Source organism: Rhinopithecus bieti, unplaced genomic scaffold (assembly GCF_001698545.2).
Source record: "Rhinopithecus bieti isolate Rb0 unplaced genomic scaffold, ASM169854v2 scaffold_15803, whole genome shotgun sequence".
In the NCBI taxonomy this organism is placed as follows: Eukaryota; Metazoa; Chordata; class Mammalia; order Primates; family Cercopithecidae; genus Rhinopithecus; species Rhinopithecus bieti.
The window spans coordinates 106,458-117,250 of record NW_016808345.1 but is presented as its reverse complement, the minus strand read 5'-3'; the positions used below and the strand labels follow the sequence as shown (position 1 = coordinate 117,250).

General features: G+C 41.9%; 1 protein-coding gene across 1 annotated transcript in view; it reads left to right on the top strand.

Annotated features, from left to right (window-relative positions):
* The window catches only part of ARSH (arylsulfatase family member H), a 35,409-nt gene that overhangs the window by 12,574 nt on the left and 12,042 nt on the right, over positions 1-10,793 (top strand). The window contains exons 4-6 of the mRNA XM_017886578.1: positions 399-524; positions 2,322-2,745; positions 6,539-6,675. Of these exons, the coding sequence (XP_017742067.1) occupies positions 399-524; positions 2,322-2,745; positions 6,539-6,675 (687 nt within the window). The remainder of the gene's footprint in view (positions 1-398; positions 525-2,321; positions 2,746-6,538; positions 6,676-10,793) is intronic.

Here is a 10,793-nt window from a genome sequence, read left to right as displayed (position 1 = left end):
AAAAAAAAAAAAAAAAAAAAAAAATGTATTTATACCCAGCTAAATATCCGAGTATTTATACACAGCTAAAATGCAGTGGTGTCCTCAGATCCTATTGAAGCATGAAGGTTATCAGCCTCTATATGAAAAACTAACGAAGGTTATTTGTTGTTAGTCTGAAATGCAAAGGAGTGTAACTGAGTGTCCCATATTTATTCTGGCAGCCCTAATTCCAAGGGAATGTTTGCATTTAGCAAGTGGGAAAAGGAGAGTCAAGGATGTACAGCCAGAAAGGCAACAGAAAACTTGGGGAAGAATGGCTTTGAGGAGGTGCAGGAGGAAAGGACTTGAAGCATGTCAGGATAAACTCGGTATTAGCAAAGACTATGGTGCTAACCCATTGACTCCTGTGAATTTAGGGATGGTGTCTCCCTACAACCTCAACCGTGCCCTCACGTGGCTTGGTGGTTCAGGTGGTCTTCCTACCAATGAAACGACTTTTGCCAAGCTGCTGCAGCACCGTGGCTACCGCACGGGACTCATAGGTATGGCGCCTGAACTCTGCTCGTGGAAACGTGATCCTGCGGCCTCTGTCATAGTGTCTAAGGTGTTTCCGGGGATGTTGGCTCTGTGCGCACCAGTTTGACCGACTTCTCTTTGAGATAAGACACTTGGAGAAGGAATTGATCACACATTGACTGGGGATGTGTAGAATCAAGGGCATAATATTGGAAAAACAATGAGAACAGAAAGCAAACAAGGGTATCCAAAGTTGCCACTAAAATGGAATATTGTGTTGGAGGGATACGATGTTTGTGACACCATTATTAGCGGAAAAACTCGTAAATTTGTAGAGAAGTACTGTTGAAATTGAAAACTTAAAGCATTAAGAGTTGTCAAATGGAGGCAGTTGCTGGTCAATTTAGATCACATAATATTCTATACCCTTTTGGCGGGGGTGGGGTGTTGGGGGGGACATGAGCTTGTGAGGGAGCCTTTCACCGAAAAATACGTTTGTAGAATTCCAGTCCTAGAAGATATTCCTCTAAGAATAACTTGTGTGATCAAATCCTTTTGGGAAATGCTACCCCAAAGCATTGTATGGTTCACTATTTTCGAGGATTCCTAATATGAATTGTAAGTCGCAGCTCTGAGATATCCTCAGTTAAAAAAAAGTTAAGAGATTTTCCATCAGTAGGGCATGTATTCCCATGCAACTCCCAGCAGTGTCCTGTGAGTGGGAGTTCTCCAGATTAGCTTTGAGCAGTGTTCTCACATCATTAGAGCACAGGATTCAGATCTGACTCTGCCATTATTCATTAATGTGACTTGGGCTTCTGAATAAATCTAGATAGCTGGGCATAGTGGCTCAGACCTGTAATCCCAGCACTTTGGGAGGCTGAGGCAGAAGAATTGCTTGAGGCCAGGAGTTCAAGACCAGCCTAGGCCACCAGAGCAAGACCCTGGGTCTACAAAAATAAAATTTTAAAATTAGCTGGGCATGGTAGCACACACCTATAGTCCCAGCTACTCAGGAGGCTGAGGTGGGAGGATTGCTTGAGCCGAGGAGTTTGAGGCTGCAGTGAGCTATAATCATGCCACTGCACTCCAGCCTGGGCAACAGAGCAAGACTCTGTCTCTTAAAAAAATAATCTAGACAATGTGTTTTCTATTCATAATACAGGGTCTGTGAAGTGTTGAATACAATAATGTGTGTGGACAAATCAGAACATGACCTGGCCCCCTAGAGGATGTGCTTGATAAAAGGAATTACTTGCATCAGAATCATTTGGTTCTTGATGAAATTCTTTGGCTAGTTTGTCATCCCTAGCTTGCGGACCTAGAAGAGGTATTCCATCTATAAATAAAATCTTGGTTACCTTTCAGTGAGATGGAATAAGAGGGTGGGAAGGCACTGCTAGCTAAAAGCCTGAATATGCAAGCTGCACCGAAAGTCCTTGGTATTGTCCCCACCAAACAACCAAGACATCGATTCTGGCTTCCTAGCAAGCTCCAGATACCTGGAAACGTTCTCATTGTTCGTGAGGTTGTTTGGTACCAAGCAAAAGATTTCTTCTAAATGAACACTAGGCTCCTCTCCTTGTAGCAAAAGCAAAGTGGCTCCTGCTGCATGGCTTTTGTCTGAAAGAGACATATTGCAGGGAGAAGGCTGTTGGTGGCATGTCTATACCAGGGAGGTATTCGGGGATACCGAGAAAAAACCATGATGACAACAAAATGAAAGTTGTATCTGAGTTTTCCAAAGGGAAGCCCACATTCTAGAAACAGACCAGCATTGAATGCTGCCATGCTGCTGTGGTACAATTTTATTTTACTTTTAGGCAAATGGCACCTGGGTTTGAGCTGCGCCTCTCGGGATGATCACTGCTACCACCCGCTCAACCATGGTTTTCACTACTTCTATGGGGTGCCTTTCGGACTTTTAAGCGACTGCCAGGCATCCAAGACACCAGAACTGCACCGCTGGCTCAGGATCAAACTGTGGATCTCCACGGTGGCCATTGCCCTGGTTCCTTTTCTGCTTCTCATTCCCAAGTTCGCCCGCTGGTTCTCAGTGCCGTGGAAGGTCATCGCTGTCTTTGCTCTCCTCGCCTTTCTGGTTTTCATTTCCTGGTATTCTAGTTATGGATTTACTCGGCGTTGGAATTGCATCCTTATGAGGAACCATGAAATTATCCAGCAGCCGATGAAAGAGGAGAAAGTAGCTTCCCTCATGCTGAAGGAGGCGCTAGCTTTCATTGAAAGGTATTTAGCCATTTCTTGCCTGATTTCCTGCATGGACATTTTATTTTTATTTCATGGCAGGTCGTCACACCTTGATAACACGGGCCTTTAAAATCTTTTGGAGAGGCTGGGCATGGTGGCTCACGCCTGTAATCCCAGCAATTTGGGAGGCCGAGGCTGGCGGATCACGAGATCAGGAGATTGAGACCATCCTGGCTAACACAGTGAAACCCCGTCTCTACCGAAATACAAAAAAATTAGCCGGGCGTGGCGGTGGGCGTCTGTAGTCCCAGCTACTCAGGAGGCTGAGGCAGGAGAATGGCGTGAACCCGGGAGGCGGAGCTTGCAGTGAGCCGAGATTGCACCACTGCTCTCCAGCCTCGGCGACAGAGCAAGACTGTCTCAAAAACAACAACAGCAATAACAAATCTTTTGGAGAAAATGTGTGGCATTTGGCTTTCTGTTCCTGCATTAATTTGCTTAGAATAATGGCCTCCAGTTGCATCCATGTTGCTGCAAAAGACATGATCTCATTCTTTTTCATGGCTGTGTAGTATTTCATGGGATATAATGGGAGCTAAACATTGAGCCTCCATGGACATAAACATGGAAACAATAGACTGCAAACTTCCAGAGGAGAGAGGGAGACAGGGGGACATGGTTGGAAGACTACCTATTGGGTGCTCTGCTTACTCTCTGAGTGCAATAGACCCATGTAACAAACCGGCACATGGAGACCCTGTATCTAAAATAAAAGCTAAGGAAAAAAAATGTAGGTGACATTTGTGATAGACTTGAGTCTCCTCTTAGGTAGAATAAAACAGTTAAATTTCCCGCAAATTTTGAATGCTCAAAAGGCCAAAAAACAAAAACAAAAACACCCACATATTTTGCTCACTTCCCCATTTTAATGTTTTAATTTTTTTTTTTTTTTACTTTTGGGACAGGATCTCACTCTGCCACCCAGGCTAGTGTGCAGTGGTGCAATCATGGCTCACAGCAGCCTCGACTTCCCAAGCTCAAGTGATCCTCCCACCTCAGCCTCCAGAGTAGCTGAGACTACAGGCACACACATGATGCCTGGCTAATTTTTGCATTTTTTTAAGAAAGGGGGTTTTGTCATATTGCTCAGGCTGATCTCAAACTCTTGGGCTCAAGCGATTCACCCACCTCGGCCTCCCAAAGTACTGGGATTACACTATGCCCGGCCACTTACCCCTTTCCTGAAAACAAAAACTGGAGTTGCCATATTTTATTCTATATTGCTTCAGTGTGGATTGTTATGTAAATTAATTAAACTTGGGGGGTAATTTTTTTTCCTGTCTCGGACACATACCCAGACACATACTCAGACACAGTCAGAAGAGCTCTCTGTCCATGAACTGTTGGGAGGTGGCTCTGTATTTATAGATACCTAGTTTTAAGTTTTCTATGTTCAACACAAGCTATGCAGGCATGACTCTAATGAGCTCTCATCATCCCATACCAGCTCACTTCTACATTACAAATTATTATTATTATTATTATTATTTGGAGACAGGGTCTCACTCTGTCACTCAGGCTGGAGTGCAGTGGTGCAATCATAGTTCACTGTAGCCTCAAACTCCTGGGCACCAGTGATCCTCTTACCTCAGCTTCCTCAGTAGCTGGGACTACAGGCGCACATGGCCACACCCAGTTAATTTTATAAAATTATTTTTCCGTAGAGACAGTGCCTTGCTATGTTGCCCAGGCTGGTCTCAAACTCCTGGTCTCAAGCGATCCTCCTGCCTCGAGCTCCCAAAATGCTGAGATTACAGGTGTGAACCATTGTGCCCAGCCTAGATTACAAATTAGAGGCACATTAAAGTTGTTGGTGTGGATTCTCATTGACGCTGTTTGTCACCTTCCTTAGTGGGGTTGACAGGGAGTGGAGAGGTGAGGCTATATTGTTACTCCACCAGCCTGAAGGGTACGCAGTGGAATATCATTCACTCATATGCTCCTGTGCCCATCAGATTCGTTATTTATTCCAATACGACCATGAGAACAGTGATCCAGCCATCCACTCAGCTCTCCGTTCATCTTACCTTCTCTTCCCATCCCAACCCGTTTGCTTGGGCTACCTTTTTGGGAACATATTCAATCTCCGACTCCTTCCCTTCTTTCTATGCTGGTTGTAAAAATGTGTAAAGGAGTAGCTTTAGAATGACTGCATGTAGCAATGCAAAACACAAGGTCGGCTGGGCGCGGTGGCTCAAGCCTGTAATCCCAGCACTTTGGGAGGCCGAGACGGGCGGATCACGAGGTCAGGAGATCGAGACCATCCTGGCTAACACAGTGAAACCCCGTCTCTACTAAAAAATACAAAAAAACTAGCCGGGCGAGGTGGCGGGCCCCTGTAGTCCCAGCTACTCAGGAGGCTGAGGCAGGAGAATGGTGTAAACCCGGGAGGCGGAGATTGCAGTGAGCTGAGATCCGGCCACTGTACTGCAGCCCGGGCGACAGAGCAAGACTCCGTCTCAAACAAACAAACAAACAAACAAACAAAAAACACAAGGTCAGGCGTGGTGGCTCATGTCTGTAATCCTAGCACTTTGGGAGGCTGAGGCAGGAGGATTGCTTCAGCCCAGGAGTTTGAGACCAGACTGGGCAATATAGTGAGCTCCTATCTCTACAAAAAATGTACAAAATTAGCCAGGCTTGGTGGCATGTACCTGTGGTCTCAGCTCCTTGGGAGGATGAGGTGGAAGGATCACTTGAGCCCAGGAGGTCGAGGCTGCAGTGAGTCATGATTGCACCACTGCACTCCAGCCTGGGCAACAGAGTGAGACTTTGTCTCAAAATAAATAAATACATAAAATGCAGAACACAAAAAGCAAGATGTAAATGAGGGGAATTTATTTCTCTCTTGGGGTAGGCAGGCTACAGATACAGTGAGGTTATTCACATCTCAGCTTTTATCTTGTTCTCTGCCACCTTGTGAGCAGCCTCATGGCCCAAGGTGGATGCCAAAGCTTCAGCCATCAGACTTATGTTCCAGGAACCATGAAGGAGGTGGAAGAAAGAAAGAAGGGAAAACGGAAAGTAAGGAGCATCAAATCCTTACTGTGGCACATCTGAGTCTGTCCTTAAGATATGATTCTTCTGAACTCATACCTAAAAGAACACTTTGAGACAATAGATGAGGAGAATTCATACTTTATAACTCATTCAGCAAAGATTAAAAGATTTATTAAGCTGCTACTTTATGTCAGATGCTAAACTGGACACAAGAGAGTATAAAATGAGCTGCATTAAACATTTTTGTTGTTGTTGTTAAGACAGGGTCTCACTGTGTTGCCCAGGTTGGAGTGCAGTATTGTGATAATAGCTCACTGCAGCCTCCACCTCCCAGGCTCAAGTGAACCCCTTGCCTCAGCCTCCTGAGTAGCTGGGGTCACAGGTGTGCCATTATGCACAGCTATATTTTTGAATTTTTTTGTAGAGATGGGGTCTTGCCGTGTTGCCCGGGCTGGTCTCAAATTCCTGGGCTCATGCAATCCTCCTGTCTCAGCCTCCCAAAGTGCAAAGAATATAGGCATGAGCCACTGCGCCTGGCTACGTGAAACATTTCACTGGGAACACAAATGTTCTGCTACCCTTCGTTCCTCCTCATATTCTTTCAACATAAACCCTGTGGTATTTACCACTCACCGGAGAGGTACTGTCATCTGAAGTACATAGAAAACCTCCAGCAACCATTATGAGATCTTTTCATCAATGCAGAATCGCATTTAAATGGTGGAAATGGCTTTATTTGTGAAGGTAATTTTGGTAACTTTCTACCCCTTAGGGTCAAACGGGAACCTTTTCTCCTCTTTTTTTCCTTCCTGCACGTACATACTCCACTCATCTCCAAAGAGAAGTTTGTTGGGCACAGTAAATATGGCAGGTATGGGGACAATGTAGAAGAAATGGATTGGATGGTGGGTAAGTATTCAGTGACAGAACCGTAAATATCTGAAGTACGGGCTACAGAAAAATAAATCTGTACTGTCTCAAATTATGTCCAGCCCCTTGCATAGCATAAATACCTGATAAATGTTTGTTTCATCCCTGAATTGAATTAAAAGATGGCTTTTAATTGTTCAGCAATACCAGTGAAATATATTCCCCAATAGAAGTCACAGTTTGTAAATATAAGTTTTCCCATCTTTAAAATAAAGACAGCCACTTTTCTGAAAAACTCATCGGCAAGATAAATAAAGTTGCACTGTAAAGAATACTGTAATTCCTGGCCGGGCACACAGTGGCTCACACCTGTAATCCCAGCACTTTGAGAGGCCGAGGCTAGCAGATCACTTGAGGTTAGGAGTTCTAGACCAGCCTGGCCAATGTGGTGAAACCCCGTCTCTACTAAAAATATAAAAATCAGCCAGGCTTGATTATGCGGGCCTGTAGTCCCAGCTACTCGGGAGGATGAGGCAGGAGAATCACCTGGATCCGGGATTCAGAGGTTGCAGTGAGCCAAGATCAGATCACGGCACTCCAGCCTGAGTGACACAGCGAGATTCGTTTACAAAAAAAAAAAAAAAAAAAAAAAAAAAAAAAGAATATGTGTAATATTCAAAAATCCTGGCTATACCATATTTGAATGGAATATAAAGGAGAATTGTAGATGTTCCGCAATTACCGATCGTAAACATCTACGGAAATACATAGAAATTTGGAGATGGGGATTTAACACAACTAAAGCAATTTATTTCAAAGGCATAGTGTTCACTATAAAGAAATGCTGAGGATAATAAATTAGCAGGCAGGAAGCGTCACTGTGTGCATTCCAGAATAATAACTAGCTGTGCTAGTTGAACTGCATTCACCCACCCCGCCTCTATGTACCTGACAGAGTTGTCCTTCCTCTCAGCAATGGTGTTTCATTTTGGAATACAGTACTTTTCTTCTTCTTCTGAGCGCAAACTTCTGAAAATGGTGCTCTACCAAACCATCTAAACTAACAGTCTCCCAGTTATCAGCCGCCTCTGTCTATTTATATTGAGTGCCTTTGAAAGAAACAGAGCTATTTTAATTTAAATGCATTTAAGGGGTGTTAATCAATCAAATTTTATTATAAATAACTTTCTTTTCTCTGAGAACCACAATCTAAATGAGCTATAAAATACTGTTTAAAATTACCGAAGAGCTAGTGGTGTCAGATAGGACAAAGAGGGGGATCCTGTCATGGGATAAATTTCTCTTGTATATTTCCACTGTGTGTGTTTCCCTCAAATTCTAGGTACCATTGTAATATTTACCATCTATATTTAATCCCAAAGAGGAGATAAAATACAGAGAGGGGCGGGGCGTGGTGGCTCATGCCTATAGTCCCAGCACTTTTGGAGGTCGAGGCGGGAGGATTGCTTGATCCCGCGAGTTTGAGACCAGCCTGGGCAACATAGCAAGGCTCCATCTCTACAGAAAAATACAAATATTAGCCAGGCGTGGTGTCACATGCGCGCCTTGGAGTTCCAGCTACCTAGGAGGCTGAGGAGGGAGGATCACCTGAGCCTGGGAGGTGGAGGTAGTACTGCAGCCTGGGTGACAGAGCGAGACCCTGTCTAAAAAAAAAAAAAAAAAGAATACAAGGAAAGGCAGTGCTGCCAGGCTGCCAGTAAGGCATTTAAGCAGAAATGGGGAGAAAAAAGGAATGTATTAAAGGGAAAAACTTAAGGGCTTAAAGGGAACTAATCCCTGACATCCAAACCCTTTTTAAGCTTGTTGAACTACAGCTAAGCTCTGTATTTCTTAATTTAATCTTTGCTGTGAGAAGTGTATGTGTGTATATATATATATATATATATATACACCCAGTTGCAGTTATTTTATTTGCATGGTATAGATTACAAATCACTTTTATGCATAATACTATAGCTGGTTTTAATAGGAATTAAACACCATATGTTATATACATATATACACACACATACACCATATGGTTTATATGTATACACATGTTATGTTTTATATGTATATACATAGTACTGTATGTTGCATATACACACATTTATTATATATAATTTAATTCCTTGGTAACGAAATACAAACGTTGAAATGTGTTACAGTTAAAAACTGCTGTAACATTGTAGCCTTTATGGAATTATATAATTGGGATTTTTTTTTCTCTGTTTCTTTTGAAATTGCTTTTACTATATTTGTACTTAGTCAAAGGACAGTTTCCTGCAAAGGGAATTTCTGTTAAAGTCTATATCTGAGTATTTATCACTGAGAAATAATTATGTTTGTTTTATGGTATATGTAAATACATGATGAAGACATGTTACAAAAGCTAGCAATTGCATTATTAAATGGCTAATATTATTTGACACAAGAGAAATGATGAGTAGCTATTTTTCTGCATAACATCTCCCAATATTCTGAGTTTTCTCCATCATTTCTTACAAAAATTCAACCAAAATGAAGACCTATTGAGAGTCAGACAGGTATCTCTGTGGGTATTATTTTACTATTTAACAATATGAGTATAAAACTCACAGGTTTAGTAATTTATTAACTTTACTCAAAAATAAACCTTAACAATGCTATACTCGTGCAAATGCAAATACAAGGTGCAAAATGAACTTAATGAGTCTTCAAGAATTCAGTGACATTTTAAATTTTCCNTTTTAAATGCAGGGTCTCACTCTTTTGCCCAGTCTGGCTGGAATGCAGTGGTGCGATCACAGCTCACCGCAGCCTTGACTTCCAGGGCTCAGGTGATCCTCCCACCTCAGCCTCCCGAGTAGCTGGGACTAAAAGTATGCGCCACCATGTCTGGCCAATTTGTGTGTGTGTGTGTGTGTGTGTGTTTTGTAGTGAAGGAGTTTTGCCATCTTGCCCAGGCTGGTCTCGAACTCTTGGGCTCAAGTAAACCTCCCACCTCGGCCTCCCAAAGTCCTGGGATTACATGTGTGAGCCACCGGGCCCAACCTTAATCACTTTTCATTATTGGTTTCTTTCCAGTTGTCTTTGGTAAGAGGTCTTATAAGTGATCTATTACCGTTAGTATTTATATATTCATATACATCTGTCTATTTTCACTTTAGACACTCTATGGACAATTATTTGCCTATATATTTGTTTTGAAACAGAAAAAGAATTTGCAGCTACTATATTTGCACAGTATAAATTACAAATCACTTTTATGATTTTTTTGATATTATAGCCAGATCTAATGTGAATTGATAAATTACATGTAATTACTCTCTTCCCAGAAAGCCTTTATAATCTGTCATCTTACAAACCCTGGGCTTTAAAATATCTTAATTTCTAATTATAACATTTCTAAAAAATAGTATATGTCACTTGTAAAACAAATCAGTTTTGAATAGTAGGTAACAAAGGTTAATGAGTTTACGTATAAAGAGTTTTCTGTGCAGCTCGTTACATTTTCTTTTATCTCTGAATGGGACAAGAGCATCACAGAGATGATCTAGTATAAACGAGAAATGCGAGAAATGCGGTGTGACCTCAGGCCCAGGACGATGTTATCTGTTGATTAGCAAATGCTCAACAGACATCAGAAAGGAAATGAATGTTGTTTGGAATTTTGCTAGAACAGCTTTCTACTTATTATTTTAAAAAACTGTCCTCCTGAGGGATTGTCAACACCTTAAAGACAGTGTCTGCTGAGTCTAGCGCAGCATTAATTGTCATTAGATCTTAACCATAACCCAGACAGCAAGAATAACCTGCAATTTCCATGTAGACTTCAGATGGCAGCCAGGACAGCAAAATCTCTAAGGGAGGCGGTACTGTGCCCTGGAGTACGAGGATGGCTTTGCTCATGTGTTCCTGGAGGTGTCATTTTGCAAACTGTATTTTTAAAAATTAATGTTCATTGGTTTATTTAACTGCTGGGCCTAGTTGGCATTGTCTACTTGAATCATTTGGGGCAATGATGATATTATACATTATTACATGATTTGTATAATAAAATAGACTTTGTTATATATTAAATAATAAAATAATGAACATATTATACAATAAAATTATATAATAAGCCAATACTTTATATATTATATATGAACTATTTTATATTTTAAATTAATATA